At 38.1% G+C, this 21,603-nt stretch overlaps 1 protein-coding gene across 2 annotated transcripts in view; it reads right to left on the bottom strand.

Moving 5' to 3' along the window:
* wdr19 (WD repeat domain 19) overlaps positions 1-21,603 on the bottom strand; it is a 142,539-nt gene that overhangs the window by 30,888 nt on the left and 90,048 nt on the right. For both annotated transcript variants that reach the window (XM_072252856.1, XM_072252855.1), the window contains exons 25-36: positions 20,882-21,028; positions 18,990-19,114; positions 17,980-18,089; positions 17,062-17,130; positions 14,408-14,485; positions 13,581-13,677; positions 12,336-12,460; positions 10,481-10,562; positions 9,809-9,959; positions 4,736-4,859; positions 2,490-2,566; positions 2,046-2,189 (exon numbers count right to left, since the gene is read on the bottom strand). In XM_072252856.1, the coding sequence (XP_072108957.1) occupies positions 2,078-2,189; positions 2,490-2,566; positions 4,736-4,859; positions 9,809-9,959; positions 10,481-10,562; positions 12,336-12,460; positions 13,581-13,677; positions 14,408-14,485; positions 17,062-17,130; positions 17,980-18,089; positions 18,990-19,114; positions 20,882-21,028 (1,297 nt within the window). In that variant the 3' untranslated portion in view covers positions 2,046-2,077. The remainder of the gene's footprint in view (positions 1-2,045; positions 2,190-2,489; positions 2,567-4,735; positions 4,860-9,808; positions 9,960-10,480; positions 10,563-12,335; positions 12,461-13,580; positions 13,678-14,407; positions 14,486-17,061; positions 17,131-17,979; positions 18,090-18,989; positions 19,115-20,881; positions 21,029-21,603) is intronic.

The raw sequence follows: 21,603 nt of genomic DNA on the forward strand, positions 1-21,603 counted from the left end.
ATTTCTTTAGATTGAAAGTAATTTCTCCAGAGCCTGTTTGTTACAATTCATTTTACATCTCAATTGTAAGTACAACTGAATTCATTAAAAAAAAATTGTTTACTTCAGATTTTTTTTTTGTCTCGAGTATTCCATTGCAGATGTTGTGCTGTAGCAGTTACCTCTTGGGTTTGGTGTGAGTATCAGGTTTTTTTTCCCAACAACACACGGTTTTTTTTTAAAAAAAGTGCAGTGTTGAAACAACAGCTCAAGAAAACTCAAGCATGTACTAATTTAAAACAGCAAAGAGAGGTGAGGTGGGAGAAGTCCTTCAGACATTTTTGAACTGATTGATTGGAATCAAGTATTAGTACCATGCAGCATACAAAATGCTCGAAGAATTCAGCAGGCCAGGTAGCATCTATGGAAAAGAATAAACAGTCGATGTTTCGAGCCTAGACCCTTCATCAGGACTGGGGGGGGGAAAAAAAGATTTTTTTTCCAGTTAATGGCCTGAATCGTTGACTGTATTTCTTTCCGTAGATGCTGCCTGGCCTACTGAGTTCCTACAGCATTACGTATGTTGCTTGGATTTCCAGCATCAGCAGATTTTCTCTTGCTTATCATTAATATCATGTTCAGTAATTCTGCAGTATATGTAAAGCCTTTCAGTTCTTCATCAGTGGTTTTGTATCTTACAGTGGCTGAAAACAAATGCTGTTCTGAAGACCTAGGACTTGAGATTTAAAAAAAAAAATTGTAAATGACTTTGGTTCACAACTATTAAAAGATATAACTGCTTTGAATTCAGCTGAAATTTTAAATGGATTGGATATATCAAACAGGTTTTGAGAAATTACCTTTAAGCTATTCTTAAAATTACCTATTACTGAAATACCTTAAGTAATAAGCATGTTTGAGAGCAGCAGTCAAGTTTGTTAGTGTAAAACCACTGAAGAATATTTATTATCTCCTAGTTTCTGTTTCTTCCAATTGTTACAGCACTTCTGTTCCCTGCTCAGAGCTTATTAAATATTTGAGTTGGATGATGGATAATTTAGAGATGGTATTTTTCCTATTGGACTGTGAACATGGCCCACAGAGCCAGGTGGTAAAACTCATTTCTAGTCCATAAGGATAACTATGAATGCAATGCCAAAATAATGCCCGACCTGGAATGTGAGGTCAGCTATCTTCCTGCTTTGGTTGTAGCTGGACAGGTAGTATTTAATAACTTAAATCAGTTATTTATGAATACAAGAGGCTTAACTATGTGTATACTCATGAATTAGATTGTTTCCAATACAGCTTGACCAGACCAAAGTCTTTTTTCCAGAATACAGTGTTGAGTAGTCAGTGAAGAGGGTGCCACTGACATCCTAGTTGAAAGATGATGCAAGATTTGAGGAGACTTGTTTAGCATTGGTGGAGCAGCGCAAAGAACATTGATGAATAGTATTGCTCCAAGGCAATTTCAATCACAGTGCACACTTGTATCAAAATGATGTTGCTAGTTGTGTAAAATTCTAATCATTAACATGTAATGTTTAACCTTGCATTATCAAACTAGGTTAGTGCTGTATGACTGAATTGTTGCAAATTAACAAATTAAACTATACAAAGTTAAACTTAACATCAATACAGCCCCTGCTGCATACTAGAGAACTTCATGGGATTGTATCCTCTCTGAATTCATTTACAATACTGTACTTCTGTCGTAATCTGTAGCCTGGTCATCCAGATTTCTTTTTGGATTGTATGCAAGTGCTTTAGTTAAATTTGGATTTGTATAAGGTAAGATCTCCCAAGTGAAATTTTAAATTGTCATTCATGGTATAATGTGAAATTCAAGAAATTAAAGTGTTACTGCATTTCTAGCCCCCCTTGAATTTTGAGCTTCATACAATTCTCTGTATATTTAATCCACCGAGCAGCTCCAAAAATCACTATTATGGCAAGAACTCAATTTTGCTGCTGTCACTGCTTTCAGCTATTGTATCTATTGGATTAGAGGAGATTTAACTACTTCCAACCACATACAAGAGTTTAACATGAACTCTGCATACCTTGTATTGCAAGTACCCTTCAAACCCTCTCATTAATCAGCGTTGTCCTGTAGGAGGTATGGTGTTGGCTCACTGATTTTTGACAGCTGGTCCACACTCAGTTTCTCTGCACACATCGGACAAGTTTTCTCTGTGGCTAGCAGACTATTTGAAATTGTGAAAAGAGGAGCAATGGCATTAATTTACACTGGTAAATGCTCTTGTGTGTTCTAATTTCATAAATTTTATGACAGTCTATCTTTGTGCACGCTGAAATAACAAAATTGAGAAAATTTGTTACTAGCTGTTACCTTGGGGGTGGGGGGGGGGAGAGAAGAAAGTATTTTAAAATTTTCCTTTGCAGATGCCTGATGGTGGACAACAGTTAAAACCACCAGATCTGATGGAAATACTACCACATTTCTTGGAACATACATGCTATGGATGTGATAGCTTTCAACTCACGTTTTGAATTCTGAGTACAATCCAGGAAAGTCACAGTGGGGACAAACCGTCCAGTCATCCTTCACCATATGGCGACCCTGATTTGGGAACAAATAATGCTGTCAGTCTCGAGTTTCTGTTCATGGTCATGTAAATACCATTGTTTACACATTTGAAGAGTTAAGTAGCTAGTTGGAATGTAATCGGTCTGCTGTTTTTTTTAAAAAATCCATTTTCTAAACAGCAAGTGAATTCTTAATTTTTGATCTACCTATGATGCTATGCCAAAGCAGTTCTGGTTAAGAGCCTTGCCACCTCAAAGCATGAAGAGGTTTGTGTGTGTAAAGCAAAACATTATATACATATAATATATTCATCAAAGTAGTAGTAGCAATCAAGACTTACAAGTTAAAGTGAATTGCACTGCTTTTGCGATTATTTAACATTAGTACTTGTGCAATTGCTTAAGTCCATTAAGAAGGATGTGATAACAGGACCCTTGGAAAATAGTCAACAATTGTTTGCCCAACCAAATGGGTTTGAGGATCTAACTAGTATAAAGCAAATATGCAGCTGCACAGGAAGGCAAATTCTTTGTTGGCCTTCAAAGCCAGGAGCAAGGATGTTCTGTTGAAATTGTATTGGAGTATAGTGTGCAGTATGAGTCTCCCTGCTGAGAGGATGCATTTAAATCTTCACCAGACTAACTCCTAGGCTGCCAGGACTGTGGTTTGAGGAGTAAGTAGGCCGACAAGGCTTGTAGCCACTAGAGTTTAGAAGGAAGATGATCACTTTGAAATATACAAATTGCTGATAGGGCTTGGTGAACTGGATGTGGGTACGGTATTTCTACTGGGTTGAGGGTTGGAGAGCAGCGGTCTAGAACAAAGTTGTTGTCTCAGGGCATGGAATAAGAATAAGGACCTAAGAACTAAGAGCAGGAGTTGGCCATCCAGCCCATCGAGCCTGCCCCGCCATTCAATAAGATCACGGCTGATCTGTCTGTAAACTCAGCACCATCTACCTGCCTTTTCCCCATAACCGTTAATTCTCTTTCTATGGAAAAACCTATCCAAGGCATGAGGAAATTTGAGGGTTTGACTTGGCCACAAAAAATGGCGCAGGGCAAGTCACTAAATATTTAAGTAAATGGATAGATTTTGACATGCAAAAATGCATCAAAGTATGCAGGGAAAAAGATGGAATACTATACTGAGCTAAAGCATCAGCCATTTTGCATTGAATGGTATTGTAAGGGAGAGGAGCAAAATGTATATTTCAAATTTTAGAAACTTAAGATAAAATAATATCCTAATACTGTTGAAAATTTGATTGACAAACTAGAAATCAAGGAGGAATAAAATGGGTCATTTCAGGGTGCTAGGCAGTGAATGGTGGGGTACTGCAGTATCCTATACTTGCCCCTGCTGTTCTAAATATCAATAAACAGGAGGGAAATGACTACTATATATCCAAGTTTTCTAATGGCCTTGTACTGAAAGGGATTGAGAGGAAGATACTTCTAGGTACTGTAGTTAGCACAAGTGGGACAATGGGTAAATGTGAAATTCATTCACGTTTATGGTAGGAACAAAAACGGCAGGGCATGTTGATGCCCAAAAGGAACCTGGCTGTTCTTGCAGACCAGTCACTGGAGGGAGATGCAGTTAAGTAGGCAAATGATATGGTGGCAGTTATTGCAAGGGTTTTTGAGTACAGGATAAAAGATGTCTTACTACAATTAGACAGGCTTGATTATAACACCTGGAGTATTTCCTACAGTTTCATTCTTCTTGCCCAAGAAAAGACATTTGCTATGAAGGATGTACAACACAGCTTCTCCAGATTGATTACGACAGCCACATTTTTAGATGAGAAGAGATTGTTTTGACTAGGCCTGTATTCTGAAGAGTATCAGATGAATAAGAGGGGATCTCTTGAACCTACATAATTCTGACATGATTCAACCAGCTCGATTGAGAATGGTTTTTCTTGGTTGAGAGGACATAAAATATGAAGTCACAGTTTGAGGATGTTGGGTGAAGAGGAAAAGCTGCTCTTTCACAAGTGCAAGGTGCTGCCTCCTTGCACTTATTTTTCCATGTTTATATTTTTGCCAGTCACAATGATCTTCGGTTCTCTGAGCAGCTGATAGCTCTCCTAATTGAGCTGTTCAATTTGGTACTCATGTAAAATGCCATGAAACATTAATTTTAGAAACAGTTTTCCATCTTATTTGAGAATGTTTTCTTTTTTCTAATACTCACTGTAACAATGCAGTAAGGCAGGTTGTTTTTGCAACCTGGACAGAGCAGTTCGCATTCTGGTAACTGAAAAGCACAGTATGGGCACGGTGAGGTAAACTCTTCCACTTCTGATGCATCAGGCCGCCTAGTACAGATTATTAGCAACTTAGTTTTATTTTTCTGCAAAGCTAATTTGTACATATTATAATAATTTAATAGCACCCACACACAGGGCTTCTCCCCTTACAATGCCTCCAGTTATGATTTTTAATCCCAATTCCATCCAAGGTTACTCATTTACCATGAGCAGTCTCAGGCAGATCCGTATTTATAGTATTATCTACACAGCTACACATGTGGAACAAGCTGTTTAGGATTCTGTTGTGGGGGATAGCTTCCCAGGAGAATGCCACAGACCAGGTTGCTAGCACTAAGCATGGGTCTATGGTGCAGAAGGGAAAGAGGGAGAAGAGGGAAGCGGTAGTGATAGGGGACTCAATAGTCAGGAGAACAGACAGGAGATTCTGTGGACGTGAACAGGACACCCAAATGGTATTTTGCATCCCAGGTGCTAGGATCAGGGACTTTTGATTGCATCCACAGCATTTTGGAGGGGGAGGGTGAGCAGCCTGATATCTCGATGCCTGTTGGAACCAATGTCATGGGAAGGAAAAGTAAAGAGGTCTTGAAAAGAGAGTTTAGAGAGCTAGGCATAAAGCAGAGAAGCAGAACCTCCAGGGTAGTGAGTTCTGGATTGCTGCCTGTGCCACATGCAGTAAGGGTAGAAACAGGATGATTTGGCAGATAATGCATAGCTGGGAAGCTGGTGCAGGGGGCAGGGCTTCAGGTTCTTGGATCATTCGGATCTCTTCTGGGGGAGGTGTTACCTGAATCCGATCTTGTTGCACTGTTACAGATTGTCAGATATGATGTTTTGGCCAGCACTGAATCGTGGCTGAAGGATGGTTGTGGTTGGGAGCTGAGTGTCCGAGGTTAATGTATCGGAGGGCTAGGAAGATAGGCAGAATGGCTCTGCTGGTAAAAACTGCATTGAATCAGTAGAAAGATGTGACATAGGATCAGAAGATGTTGAATCCTTGTGGGTCAAGTTAAGAAACTGTAAGGGTAAAAGGACCCTAATGGCAGTTATATACAGGCCTCCCAACAGTAACTGGGATGTGGACCTAGTTACTGGGAATTGACGGTTATGGAGAAAAGGCAGGTAGGTGGAAATGAGTCCATGGCCAGATCAGCCATGATTTTATTGAATGGCAGAGCAGACTCAATGGCCTACACCTGCTCCTATTTCTTATTTTACCACAGGAAATAGAAAAGGCGTGTCAAAAGGGCAATGTTATGATAGTCATGGGAGATTTCAACAAGCATGTCAATTGGGAAATTCAGGTTGGTAATGGATCTCAAAAGAGTGAGTTTGTTGAATGACTACGAGATGGCTTTTTAGGGCAGTTTGTTGTTAAGCTTACTAAGGGATCACCTATATTGGATTGGGTGTTATGTAATGAACTCGAGGTGATTATGGAGCTGAGCTTAAAAGAACCCTTCGGAGGCAGTGATCACAATATGATTGAGTTCAACTTGACCTCTGATAGGAGAAAGTAAAGTCCGATGTAGCAGTATTTCAGTGAAGTAAAGAAATTACAATAGTATGAGTGAGGAGTTGGCTAAAGTAAATTGGAAGGAGATCCTGGCAGGGATGACAGCAGAGCAGCAATGGTGTGAGTTTCTGGGAAAAATAAGGAAGGTGCAGGACCGATGTATTCCAAAAATAAATACTTAAATGGCAAAATAATACAACCGTGGCTGACAAGGGAAGTCAAAGCTAATGTAAAAGCACGCGAGGGCATACAGCAAAACAAAAATTAGTGGGAAGACAGGAGTGGAAAGCTTTAAAAAACCTACAGAGAGCAATTGAAAGAATCATTAGGAGGGAAAAGATGAAATATGAAAGCAAGCTAGCAAATATCAAACTGGATAGTAAAAGCTTTTTCAAGTATGTAAAAAGAATAAGAGATGGGAGTGGTTATGGGACCACTAGAAAATAATGGGGACAAGGAGATGGCAGATGAACTAAATGAGTAATTTTGCATCATTCTTCACTGGAAGATACGAGTTGTGTGTCAGATGTTGAATGGCTTGAGGGAAGAGGAGTACAGTTACTCTTATAAGAGAGAATTTGCTCAAAGCTGAAAGACCTAAAGGTACATACTCAAGGGTTCTGAAAAAAGTAGCGGGAGAGACTGTGGCGGCATCCTTTCAAAAATACTGGACTCTGGCATAATGCCAGAGGACTGGAAAATGGGAAATGGCAGATGTCACTCCACAGAAAGGCAGCGGAAAGGGAATTATTGGCCAGTTAGCCTGACCGCAGTGGTTGGGAAGATATTGGAGTCAATTGTTAAGGATGAGGTTATGGAATACTTGGTGACACAGGACAAGATAGGACAAAGTCAGCATAGTTTCCTTCAGGTAAAATCTTGCCTGACGAACCTGTTGGAATTCTTTGAGGTGATTACAAGTAGGATATAGGATGCAGTAGATATTGTATATTTGGACTTTCAGAAGGCCTTTGACAAAGTGCCACACATGAGGCTACTTACCAAGTTAAGAGCTCATGGTATTACAGGAAAGTTACTGGCATGGTCAGAGCAACACTCACAACACGCTGGAGGAACTCAGCAGGTCGGGCAGCATCTGTGGAAAAGATCGGTCGACGTTTCGACCAAGGGTCCTGATGAAGGGTTCCGGCCCGAAACGTTGACTGATCTTTTCCACGGATGCTGCCCGACCTGCTGAGTTCCTCCAGCGTGTTGTGAGTGTTGCTTTAACCCCAGCATCTACAGATTATTTTGTGGCATGGTCAGAGCATTGGCTGATTGGTAGTGGGAATAAAAGGATTCTTTTCTGGTTGGCTGCCTATGACTAGTGGTGTTCCGCAGGGTTGGTGTTGGGATCACTACTTTTTATGCTGTAAATCAATGATTTACAAATGTTGTAGATGATGCAATAGATGGCTTTGTTGCCAACTTAGCAGATGCTACAAAGACTGGTGAAGGGACAGGTCGTATTGAGGAATCAGGCTGCACAAGGACTTAAGACAGATTAGGAGAATGGGCAAGAAAATAACAAATGAAATACAATTTTGGAAAATGCATGGTCAAGCACTTTGCATCTCATTTTTGGATTTTCTCCCTATTTAGAAAATAGTTTGCACATTTATTTCTACTACCAAAGGGAGTTGGGCATCCTTATGCAGAACAACCTAAAGGTTAACTTGCAACACACATCAAAGTTGCTGGTGAACGCAGCAGGCCAGGCAGCATCTGTAGGAAGAGGTACAGTCGACGTTTCAGGCCGAGACCCTTCGTCAGGACTAACTGAAGGAAGAGTGAGTAAGGGATTAACTTGCAGATAGGATTGGTGGTGAGGAAGGCAAATACAATGTTAGTATTCATTTCACGGGGTCTAGAAAACAAGAGCAAGGATGTATGCTGACGTTTTATATGGCACTAGTGGGGCCTTATCATATTGTGAACAGTTTTGGGCTCCTTATCTAAGAAAAGATGTGCTAGCATTGGAGAGGGTTCAGAGGAGAAGCACAAGGATGATTCTGGGAACGAAAGGGTTATCATATGAGGAATATTTGATATCTCCGGGTCTGTACTCGCTGGAATTTAGAAGATGAGGGAGGATCTCACTGAAACGGTTCTAATGTTGAAAGGGGTAGACAGAGTAGATGTAGGAAGGATCCCCCATGGTGGGGGAGTCTAGGACAAGCAAGCACAGCCTCAGGATAGTGGAATGTCTATTTAAAACAGATGTGGAGAAATTTTCTTTAGCCACAGGGTGGTGAATTTATGGAACATGTTACCATAGGCAGTTGTGGAGGCCAGGGGAGTTGGGTGTATTTAAGGCAGAGCTTGATAGGTTCTTGATTGGACATGGCATCAAAGGTTACAGGGAGAAGACCAAGGAGTGGAGCTGAGGAGGGGAGGAAAGGATCAGCCATGATTGAATGGCAGAGCAGACCTTAAAAGAAGGAAACCAAAAAAAGTTTGGAAATCTGAAATAAAAACAAAATGATAGAAATGTCCTCAAAACTATTAAGTCTTTTAATAGATACTGTCCAACCTGCATATTAACAGTATTTTTAATGTAGGAAGGCAAATGTATGCAGATATATTAATGTGAAAATCACATCATCAGCTCACTATAATACATCCATGCTATTGTTAATTAGTTTACCCTCCCGCCCCCAACAGACAAGATTGTGAGACAGTGCGCAGTACAAATTATATCATTTAAAAAAAAAAATTCAAGCATTGCTATATTTCCCCCTCTCACTAGAAAAATTAATTTGGCTTTGTAAATTATGCAACTATGACAAAATTTGATGGATCATAACCCTGTGGCTTAGTTAAAGAAAATTGGATTTCCTTGTTTATGATTTGTCTATAAGTTGTCGGTGTTCACTACAAATTAACTATACTTCAAAAAACATTTAGTAGGTTATGTTTTGGGCTTTCCTGAACATGAAGGGCACTATGTGATGCAAATGCACCATCTTCAATGAAAGCAGAAACAGTACGTCTCCAAATGGAACTGTTTCTTAAATTAACTGACTTCCTTAATGCCAGCTTGGTCACTAAGATTTTAATTATTTTGTCACTAAATTATGGACAGTGTTTTCCTGTTCCAGGTAGTAACTTTGTAGGATGAAATCTGTTAGGACAAGTTTGCATCAATTTTTGCAGAAGTATTGTTTTAGCTTAATTGTAAATCTAAGCATGTAGTTTGGAATTTATTGACTCTTTATCTCTCCAACTATTTCAGTATCAGTGAATCTAGTCCTAGCACTTTCAAAAATGCAGCTAAACACCAGTAGAGAAACAGCATCTCAAGTTGAGGATTTTATCTGCACTTGTAATCACTATAAGCTGTATGTCTCGCTAAGTATCTCCAGATATTTTTAACATGTAGTTCTCAGAAAATGTGTTCCACCAGATGCCATGATTTAACACAAGTGTGAATATCAATATATTACATTTTTCCAAGTGCTTTCAAACAAATGCTTACCTAACCATAGCCTCTATTTTCTTTTTATACTTTGCATCAATTTTGTTTCTGTACTCTGGTCTCATCAGCATTGCAGCGAAGCTAAATGCAGAGTTCCTCAATCCTGCTCGGTGACATTCAATTACTGTTGATGTCAGAATTGGTACGATATCTGCCAGAAAGATTAGCATATGAACAATGCAGTAAGTAATTGCTTTGTGATTTTGATAATGCTGTGGAGACTGTGCAGTGAATTTACAGAACCCAAATCGGAATCTTTAAAACTAGTTTCACTATTCAATCACATTAACATTGTCAGTAAAGGCAAATTGTTAGCAATACTTGAAGCAGTATGGGACCAAACATAGTATGTGATCTTTGCTTCACTGAAGATTTGTGGCTTTGTGGTGAGGATTTGGAAAAGAAGATGAAGGAAAGGGTATAGGTTCTACCATGCTTAACCTACTGGATTTTTAAAGAGAGTTTAAAAAAAAAACATTGACTTTAACATTTTTGTACTACTTGGCATACTTATAGCCACTTAGGAAAAGCACAGGGAATATATCCCAATAATTTTGAGTTTGACAAACTTAGACCCTGTTGAATGACCCTAATGAAGTAGGATTAAATTTTTGTGAAATCATGCAATTTGACAATCCTTTAAACCCAAGAACGTTCACACTGGATACTTACGAGATGGAAACTTGCTGATGTTATTTGCAACTCTAATGAGCATCCTTGCCCCTTTCATATGGTCCCCACGCTTCACATGAGTCTAAAAAGAAAATACCCCATTGAAGCAATCTCTAAAAATGTTTAAGTTGTGTTTTTCAAGAAATGAGCCACCAACTACATTACAATTTTCCTAATTCATCTGCTTCAATGACTGTTTGACTAGGCTTTTCAATTGTGTGGCCACCAGAGAGCACAATTTCCGCAGCAATTTTCTCCTTCACCGAGGGGGGAAAAGTTCACATAATGTACTCTGGGACTGTTAAACACAACAGAAGTATTGTATCAGTTTATTCTCAACTGTATCCATTTTTGATATTGGGTAATTTGAAGGCCTGTGGATTGTTCTATTTATAATTGGGGTAATTGCTCTTACAGTTAACAGCACATTGCCACTACTCTTCGAAGGGCAATTATGGGTGAACATTAAATACTGTCCTTGTCAGTGACGTCCTTTTGGGGTTGCTGGATTAGAGAAGTACAGCACAAACCATTTAAACTGTCTCCTCCCATCGATCTGCACTCCATATCCCTACTATCCATATACCTATCCAATCTTTTCTTAAATGTTGAAATCGATCTCGCATGGACCACTTGTGCTCGCAGCTCATTCCATACTCTCATACCCCTTTGAGTTTCCCCTCATGCGCTCCTTAAACTTCTCACCTTACACCCTTAAGTCATGACCTCTGCTGTAGCTCCACCCAGCCTCTGTGGGAAAAGCCTGCTTGCTCTTACCTGATTTATATTCCTCATAATTTTGTATACCTCAACCAAATCTCCTCTCAATCTTCTACTTTCTAAAGAAGACATTCCTAACTTATTCAATCTTTTCTTGTAACTCAGGATCTCCAGACCCAGCAACATCCTTGTAAATTTTCTCTGTACTCTTTCAACCTTACATCTTTCCTGTAGGTAGATGACCAAAGCTGCACACAATACTCTAAATTAGGCCTCATCAACGTCACTCCTGCTCCCTGACACTCACGGATCTCTGACACACTGCTAGTGTCTTCCACAATGAAGACAGATGGAAAGTACCCATTAAGTTCATCTGCCATTTCTTTGTCCCCAATTACTTCCTCACCAGCATCATTTAAGATCTCCCCCATCTGTTTTGGCTCCACACATTCTGGTCTTCCACAGGATCAATCTTGTACCTTGCAATCATTTTGCTCTTAATATACCTTGAAAACCCTTCTCCTTGTCTGCTAGAATAACTTAATACCTCCTTTTAGCCTTACTCATTTCTTTATAAGTATTCTCTTGCATTTCTTATACTCCATAAACACCTCATTTGTTCCTAGTTGCCTATATCTGCAATGCACCTCTTTTTTTCTTAACCAGGGCCTCAATGTTCCTTGAAAACCAAGATTCCCTACACTTATCTTTACCTTTTTAGTCTAACAGGGACTTATAAGCTTTGTACCCTCAGCATTTTTTTTCTGAAAGCCCCCCCACTTTCTAAGTACACCTTTACCAGAAAACAGCCTGTCCCAATCCACACTTGCCAGATCAATTCTGATGCCATCAAAATTGACCTTTCTCCAATTTAGAATTTCAACCTGTGGACCTGATCTATCTCTTTGCATATTTAGTTGGAAACTAATAGAATTGTTTAAAAAAAAATACTACTGAGATACTAAAAGCTGCTCTACCCAGTGTATGTTAAATATAAGAGCACAAAACATTAGAAATGACTGATTTGGGATAGTAATGTTAAGCACGTGGATATTTTCAAACTAAGTGTCTAGTAAACATGTAATATCAAGGTCTTAAGGCATAAATCATTCATACACAGGTTTTGGCCTCCTACCTTTACCAGGATGTAGCTGTGCAGAATCATAAGGTTTGTTACCATTTCTGAAGGGATTTTGATCTTCTGTGCTTTAAGCTCTGTGTACATACTAAAAAGCACATCATGTGCATTCCTATAATTTCCTGGAACAAAAAACTCATACAGTAAGTTTCACTAACTTTTCTGTATCTTCATGTGCATTAAATTTACTGACACAAAGTACCACTAACATGTTAGGGTATTAATCTAATTGCTCTTGGAATTATAAAGTTAATAGAAAAAAAGTTTCTAAGTCTAGTCATGGATATTTGTTGCAGCTAATTTTCAAGAAGCAAGATTTTTAAAAAAGCTGCAGAAATTTATAAGTTAAAAAGTGTGAGTACCAAATTATCACAATTCCTCAAAAGGCAATTCCTCTTGGATTTCACTATGTTATCCTTTTCAAAAATATGCTTAAGGCTGCTATTTTGGTAGACTAATGTGGTAGTGTGCAGAGTAACTTCAACAACCTGTTACTATTTCCCAATATTATCTTATGTAACTTGAGAACAACTTGCATATTTAGATACGCAAATATTAAAATCCTGAGTTGCAGTCAGAAATTCACTGCTGGGTGGTGAACTAGATGCAATGCTAAGTTCAACACTGGGTTGGAAAGTACACTTCTGTACGGATGTAACAAAAATTACATGATAAATATTTTTAAATATTTCTAAGAATAGTTAACAGCCTTAAGACAGGGGAGACTATTTAGGTACATAGAGGCTGCTGTCAAGAAGTACTCCTAGTAGTTTCTGCCAAGACAACTGCCAGAGGAATGGCCAATGCTGACCACTACATGCCATTCTCAGCATTATTTGTTGATATAGTTTCAATAATTTAGTCCATTACTGTACAAGTACATTTTCTTAACATCACAAAAGCATTTATTATACACCCTGTATACTTTAAAATTATTTCAGAATGAATGTGGCATTGTGCTGATTTTTAAAAAAAAATCAGATTATCACAAGAGATTATAAAAAATTACTTAATGTACCGAGCTTTGGCCTCTCCAAATATCTTCTCTTTGCATTCATAAACTTGACTTGTTTACTTTTGAGGCTACTGCAGAATAACAATGCATTTACCAGCTGTGTTAATTGTAGAATATTACTTTTATATCACTGTTTTTGCAAATGATATCCTAAAAAAAAACGGTTCTTCTCAAAAGTTTAAAATAAAAGGAGCTTTTCTTAATAGCTCTTCTATAGATGTTCATACCTGCACATTGTTCTTCTCTGGCTATGATTATTGCTGTTCTGGCTGCCTCCTGATAGTGCTTTAATGCCATATACAGGCGGAAAAGATACTTTGCATCCTGCATTAGGAGAGTTGGGCATGGAGGGGGTAGCAAAAACAGCATTAAAATGCATTGATTCCTTTTTTAAAAAATTAACATCTGCATATAATATCTCTATAAAACCCATTTTTGATGCTGGCTTGATTTTTGGCTTATTGATGCAGTTCTATAAAAATGCTACATAAGCATACACAAAATTTGCATCTTACCATCTCTTTGCCTTAAACCTGATATTGATGAACAAAAATTTAATAAGAAAACAGAATTTGGCTTTGTCTTGATCAGAATGCCGAGTCAGAACTACCACATAGCTTACGCAAGGAAATAATTTTTATTCATTACTTATATTTTGACAATTTTTTTCATAGAAAACAAAGTACTCAATGTTGCAATCAGAAATGCAGAAGTGAATACAAAATAATGATTTTACTTGAACCATTATCTGCTTAAAGATTAATCTAATCGCTTAATTAAACGAAGAACTATACTTTTTAAGGATAATGGGGAGAAAAATATGGCTTTGTTGCTTGCATGCATCAAATCTATGATAGAGCAATTTTTCTACTTATCAATGTAAATAGCATTGCAACGACGTAGTGGATACAATATAAAAGCAGTGTTATATGGCTTGAAATAATTCAACACTGAATATACTGTATTTCTCAAATACATAAAGGAATTTGCATTAGATAAAAAATATAGCATGCAAATTAAATAGCTACCACTATAATAGAGAATCAAGAGTTACCTTTGGCATTCCGTCACCTTCGCCCATTAAATAATCTATCAGTTGATTAGTTAGAACTTCATCCTTGGCTTGTCCAACCTTTAAACATCAAATAAACTTTGAAAATAGCTTTTTAACCTTTCCAGCAGTAGAGATTTGTAAAAGATTAGCTTTATTTGTCACGTACATTGAAACATACAGTGAAATATGTCATTTGTGTCAGTGACCAACACAGTGCAAGGATGTGCTGGGGACAGCCTGCAAGTGTCACCACGTTTTGGGCTCTAACATGACATGCATGACTGACTTAACCCTAACCCTAACCTGTATGTCTTTGGAATGTGGGAGGAAACCCATCACAGACAGCAGAGGGATTTGGCTTTTTGGGGTGTGCAGTACACAGATGCTCCCTTTACTAGCAGAGAGAATAAATATATATTTAATATGCAGAATTGTTTGATTTTTTGGGAAAAGTTTCTGTTTTGTAGAGAATTCTATCTGATTATTATAAGAAGAGAATTACTGCAGAATGAAATGTCATTCTCAACAAAGTATTCTTACATAGTGGGTAGGGAACAGATCAGCAGGGAGGTTGGTCATGGCCAGAACCTGGATCCGCTGCGATTTGTCTATGCCACAATAGATCTACAGTGGATGCAAGCTCACTGGCTTGCCACTTATCCTTGGACCACCTGGACACTGTTAGGCTCCTGTTTATTGATAACAGCTTGTTCAACACCATCATACTTTCAGTATGAAACAACAAACTCCAAAACTGGGCCTCTGTACCTCCGTCTGAAACTGGATCCTTGACTTTCTCAGCAGGAGACCAGAGTCAGTGTGTAATGGAAATAACATCTCCTCCTCGCTGACAATCAACACTGAAAGATGCATTCTTAATACACCACTCTATTCTCTCTACACCTACAGCCATGTGGCTAAGCACAGCCCAAACGCCATCTATAAATCTGCTGATGACAATAATTGTTGGCAGAATTTCAGATGGTGCTGATGGGGTGTACAGGAGTGAGGTAGGTCAGCTGGTTGAGTGATGTCATAACAGCAACCTCGCACTCAACATCAGTAAAACAATGGAATTGATCATGGACTTCAGGAAGGGAAAGGCATCATCAGTGGAAAAGGTGAGCAGTTTCAAGTTCTTGGGTGTCAGCATCTCTGAAGATCTATCATGGGCCCAACATATTGATGCAACTACAAAGAAGATACGATAGTGGCTATATTTCATCAGAAGTTTGAGGAGACTTGGTGTGACACCAAAGTCTCTCACAAATTTCTACAAATAGTTGCATCACCATATGGTATGGAGGGGCAACTGCACGGGATTGGAAAAAGGTGCAGAAAGTTGCAAACTCAGCCACCTCCATCATGGGCACTTGCCTCCCTGATCTTCAAAAGGCAATGCTTCAAAAAGGCGGCATCCATCATTAAGGTCCCCTATTACCTTATACTTTTATTGTCGCCAAACAATTAATACTAGAACGTACAATCATCACAGCAATATTTGATTCTGTGCTTCCCACACCCTGGATTACAAATATTAAATAATAAAAATATTAAAATAGTAAAAATTAGTAAATATTAAAAATTTAAATTATAAATCATAAATAGAAAAATGGAAAGTAAGGTAGTGCAAAAAAACCAAGAAGCAGGTCCAGATATTTGGAGGGTACAGCCCAGATCCGGGTCAGGATCCATTATAGGGGAGAATAGGTCCCCTATTACCCAGGCCTGCCCTCTTATTACTATCAAGGAGAAGGCACAGGAGCCTTAAGACACACACTCAATGCTTTAGGAACAGCTTCCTCCCCTCTGCTATCAGATTTCTGAATGGACAATGAACCCACGGACAGTATCCCATATTTTTGCTCTCTTTCAACACTACTTATTTAATTTTAAATTTCAAAAAATATTTCTTAATGTACTTATAGTTTTTAAAATTATGTATTGCAAAGTACTACTGCCGCAAAACAACAAATTTCACGACCTATGCCAGTGATATTAAACCTGAATCTGATTCAGTAGAGTGTCTCTTCAGATTATCCAATGTCTGCCATGTTATATACTGACTCACAAACAGCTGTACAGCCCTAAGAATAATTTAGGAGGATGTTAATTATTGCAGAGTCAGAAATTTTTCATATAACTGCATTACTGTAGCATTCAAAACCTTGTCATAAAAATGCTTGTTCTCTGATAAAATTATAATCACTTAGAACAGCTGGAATGTCTGCCCATTTCAAATTGGGAACAGCAAATTCAATGAGGATAGACATCAGTACCTTGCAGACTGCAGAAAGAGCTTGTCAAAGAACTGATGCAGCATTTCAAATTCCAAAGATTAGGAAAGAGACAATGAATAAATAGGAATTGCAATTTCCCAAGAAGGAAGTCTCATTAATTTCATGTTTAAGTTCTAGAACATCATGATCCATAAAGGTGGACATACTGTAGATTTCTCTATACTTCCTTGAACACTCCACTCCTCATTGGTGGGGAAAGGAAATATGAAGACATCTCAGACATTTCACACCATTATTCAAGTTGCTACATCTTTTCCCCTTCTAATTTAGTTGTAAAATTGCTGTGTTCCTTTACAATGTCAAGCAATAACCTTTGATTCATCCTTGCTACGAAATACAATTAACAGCTCTTACTGCTTCAATAGCCATCTCAATGGCTTGGCCATCTTCACACACTGGACATTTCAACAGGTGTTTCAATGCCTATTGAATAAAATTTAATAGAATAAAATCAGTCATTTAAAGTAATTTAATCCTTTAAATATTGGAGTAAAACATTTTGAATGGCACTTTCAATGTACTAAAATAAGCTTCAGGGAAAGAATTCTCAGGTAGTTACACCTTTTTATTTCATTAACTCTTATGTGGCATCATCTTTTACATCACAGATTCAATTGAATGAAGCACAACCTCCCCTTTACAAATTAATGCGCCAACTCTCGAGCTTTCTAGATTCATACTGATTTGCGCATTCAGATTTTAACACAACTGAGACATGCTGATCTGATCCACATTTATTTCCCGTATTCTTGAACACTGAAATATTTGTCATTCATCCTTCAGTGGTTTGGAATGATTTTCAATTGCACAGATTGAGATTTGTACTTTATTAATTTAATTAGAATCCAGCATTCAAGGCTGCTTTTCTAATGATAAAGTTGTTCATTACAGTTAGAGGTCCTTTGGCCCACTTTGTTCATGCCCATGTTTTTGCCATCTTTGCGAAACCTGTTCTCCACATTAGGACTGTATTGTCTTATGCCTCACCTATTCAATTGCATTTCTAAATCTCTTAAATGTAATGATTGTATCTGATTCCACTATTCTAGCAAGAAATTCCCCTCAAATGCCCCTTTAAATATCCTGCCTGTAAACTTCAACCAGTGCCTTTTTGATCTTGTTAAAAAGACTCCATCTATCTATCCTATCTATGCTTTTCTTATAATTTTTTATATATCTTTTATCCGATTTCTCCTCTCTTACCCATTTCGGTAATAGCCATCTCAAATCTGGTCAAGGAAGAGAAAGCAGAACAAACTTTTGTGTACTTACTCGTGCATACTGACCACAAAGCATGAAGAATTTTCCAGCAAGGAATTGTTTCTTTTCACCTTCAAAATACAATGCAATACTCTGATAGTCTTCATTATTGGCATCAGGACCTACAGGAGAGGATATATAACATTACACATTGGAATCTAAACAAACTATTTAACCTTCCAAACTGCAGTAAATTCTTTTAGTTTAAAAAATAATTACATCTTTCAAGAAAAAGAAAACTATTTGGCATGTCTACACTGCGTGGATCACTTGGGAACAACTTCAGCCAAGGTGGAGAGAGAGAGGCATGGAAACCAGAGTCAGGTTCTCTGCAATAAGAATTCTTTACCCAGGAAAAACGTTGTTGGAGATCCTGGATGAAACTACTAAGCACCAGAACAACCATTTCTTGAAACAATTCAGTAACCCATAGGTAAAGGTTGTAATAAAACTGGAGGATAAACAGCTGGTAGAAAACCAAAAGATGGCGAAAATAAAAAAAGGGGGAAAATAAAAATTCTTTGTTATAGTATAAAGTATTATTTAGTGTGTCATGTATAGTTAATCTGTGCCTCAGACCAGTTAGTATTGGGTAAGCATTCTGATCAACAGCCCTACCTTGTTTTGAAATACAATTTATCCAGTAAAATACCAATCCTTAAGCTTATCAATGCTATTAAGTAAGAGTAGATTGAAAATAAATGTGAAAGGAACTTGAATAGCTTTCAGTAGGTGTGTGTAAATGAACGTCTGACAAAACTTAAGAGCTTGATTCAAATGCGGTCAGGACAAGACACAAAGGTAAAATACTGTGACGACTGGACATCTGAAATCAAAAACAAAAACAGCTTGGTAGGTCTGCGAGTATATGTGAAGAAAGAATATTCCAACATATCAGAATCAAACAGCACAGAAACAGGCCCTGGGCACACCTTGTTGATGTCAACCATCAAGTACCTACAGTATCTATACAATTCCCATTGCCAGCAGTTGGTACAGCTTTCTCCCAAATATAGGCTTACCAATGATGTCTGCATAAACTTCCATCTGATTATGTTGCTGTGCAAGGCGAAAGGCTTCGTCATTACATTTAGACATCACCAGGAACTGGATGGCAGAGCCATAATCACCAAGATGCAGGAAGAACCTAAAACAAAAGTTCAAAGTAAATTTATTATCGAAGTACATATATGTCACCATATACAACTCAGATTCATATTCTCGCAGGCATAGTCAATAAATCCATAATTGAATAATTTAACTGCACCAATTTAAGCATTCAACCAGTGTGCAAAAGTCAACAAACTGCAAATACAAAGACAGAAAAAAAATATAAATAAGCAGTAAGTATTGGAACATAAGATGAGGAGTCCTTGAAGGTGTGTCCATAGGTTGTGGGAACATTTCAATGATGAGGCAAGTGAAGTTTGAATAAAGTTATCCCCTTTGGTTCAAGAGCCTGATGGTTGAGGGGTAATAACTGTTCATGAACCCTGATGGTGTGAGCCCAGATGCTCCTGTACCTTTCTGATGGCAGAAGTGAGAAGAAAACATGTTCTGGATGGTGGGAGTCCCTGATGATGGATGCTGCTTTCCTGTGACAATGCTCCATGTAGATGTGCTCAATGGTGGGGAGAGTTTTATCCGTGATGGGCTGAGCCGTATCCACTACTTTTTGTAGAATTTTCTATTCAAGGGCATTAGTGTTTTCATACGAGGTTGTGATGCAGCCAGTCAATATACTCTCTCCACACATCTATAGAAGTTTGTAAAGTTTTAGATGTCATGGTGAATCTCTGCAAACTTCTAAGAAAGTAGAATCACTGCCGTGCTTTCTGCGGTTGTCCGAAATAGTGACACTGAGGAACGTAAAGTTGTTAATCCTCTCCACCTCTGAACTTCCGATGAAGTCTGGCTCATGGACCTCCAGCTTCCTCCTTCTGAAGTGAATAATTAGCTCTTTGGTCTTGCTGACATTAAGTAAAAAAAAACCTAGTAAGTTGTTGTTGTGTCACCACTCAGCCAGATTTTCAGTCTCCCTCCTATATGCTGATACATCACCACCTTTGACTCAGCCTATGGCAGTGGTGTTGTCAGCAAACTTGAATATGGTGTTGAAACTGTACTTAGCCACACAGTCATAAGTGTAAATCGAGTAGAGTAGAGTAAGCACACAGCCTTGAGGTGCACTATGCTGATGGAGATTGCGGAGGAGATGTTGTTGCCAATCTGAACTGACTGTGGTCTCCAAGTGAGGAAATAAAGGAGCTAATTGCACAAAGAAGTGTTGATGCCAAGATCTTGAAAACTCTCTTTATAAGAACCAGTGCCTTGTGTATAACACTAATGAGCAAGCTAATTTTTTAAACAAGCTTAAGTTTTTGTTAATTTAAGATCAAAGTTCTAAAGTTAATACAGTACAATGTACAATTGGTTAACAATTGAAAGAGCAATCAGAAATAGATTAGTTAGTATTTACATTATATCGCTTGCATTCTGAGAATGTTCCCATTAAATAAACTAAAGAATTAATTTATCTATTTTGCATAGGTTGATGCAACGAAGAATCCAGACAAAGAAAGCTGAAAAATTTGTACAATGCTTTGACTTTTTTTTTATAGTTGACTAGGGAGGTGGACACAGAGTCTTGTCAAACCATCTGACTTTTAAAGGATGACATTTCTGACCATACAATACAAATGTACCTTTATTCCATCAAGTTGCTGAGACTGGATAGCCAAGCTTAGCAATACTGCTAGAGTCCATATCCTCAAAGACCTTATTGTTTCTACAGAAACAAAGCGATTTTGTATGCAGTGACTAAACTTTTTTATTTTATCTCTTTATCAGGTCACACTAGTCCAAAATTTGTACATATGTAGGTAATTTTAGTTAATTAAATCAGATGCCATACCTAGCTACCATTTTGGCTCCATCAATTGACTGGGTTTCACGGATGATACGAACAGCTTCTTCTGGATTACTGAGATGATCCAACTGAATTCGAATTACATTGTCCCAGTCTTTGGCATTTTCATAAGCTGTTGCAGCTTCTTTATATCTAAAAGTGCACAAGAATGTCGTTCAATTATAAATTCCCAAAATACAACATAGTCTTGGCAGTGAAGAGTAGGTATTAAACTATTTAACACTAGTTCTATACAATAATTATTATTCCCATGATATCAAAAATAGATAAGAGAGTTTACAGTGCAAGCTTTTTGAATTGTGGGGAGGGGTAGAAAGGAAGCCATATCCAGAGTATGGATATCGATACTAAGTACGGCTACTCCAGTCCTGAAGAAGGGTCTCTACCTGAAACATCAACTGTTTATTGATTTCCATGGATGCAGCCTGACCTGCTGAGTTCCTCCAACATTTTGTGTGTGTTGCTTTGGATTTCAAGCATCTGCAGAATTTCTTCTGTTGATGGATACTGCCGTTCTCTCTTTAACCCAGAGGGCTTCCTGCAACTGGGGACACATGACCTAGAAAACTTGCTGAAATAGAGGCACACTATTCCCTGAAGGTTTCAACAACCAACCCATGACCGTTTAGTAACTCAATTCCTGCTCAGCCCATTCTGAATCTGCAGTTGGATAAGTTTGAAACGACTTGGGAAGATTTTTGAAATAT

Source organism: Mobula birostris, chromosome 3 (assembly GCF_030028105.1).
Source record: "Mobula birostris isolate sMobBir1 chromosome 3, sMobBir1.hap1, whole genome shotgun sequence".
In the NCBI taxonomy this organism is placed as follows: Eukaryota; Metazoa; Chordata; class Chondrichthyes; order Myliobatiformes; family Myliobatidae; genus Mobula; species Mobula birostris.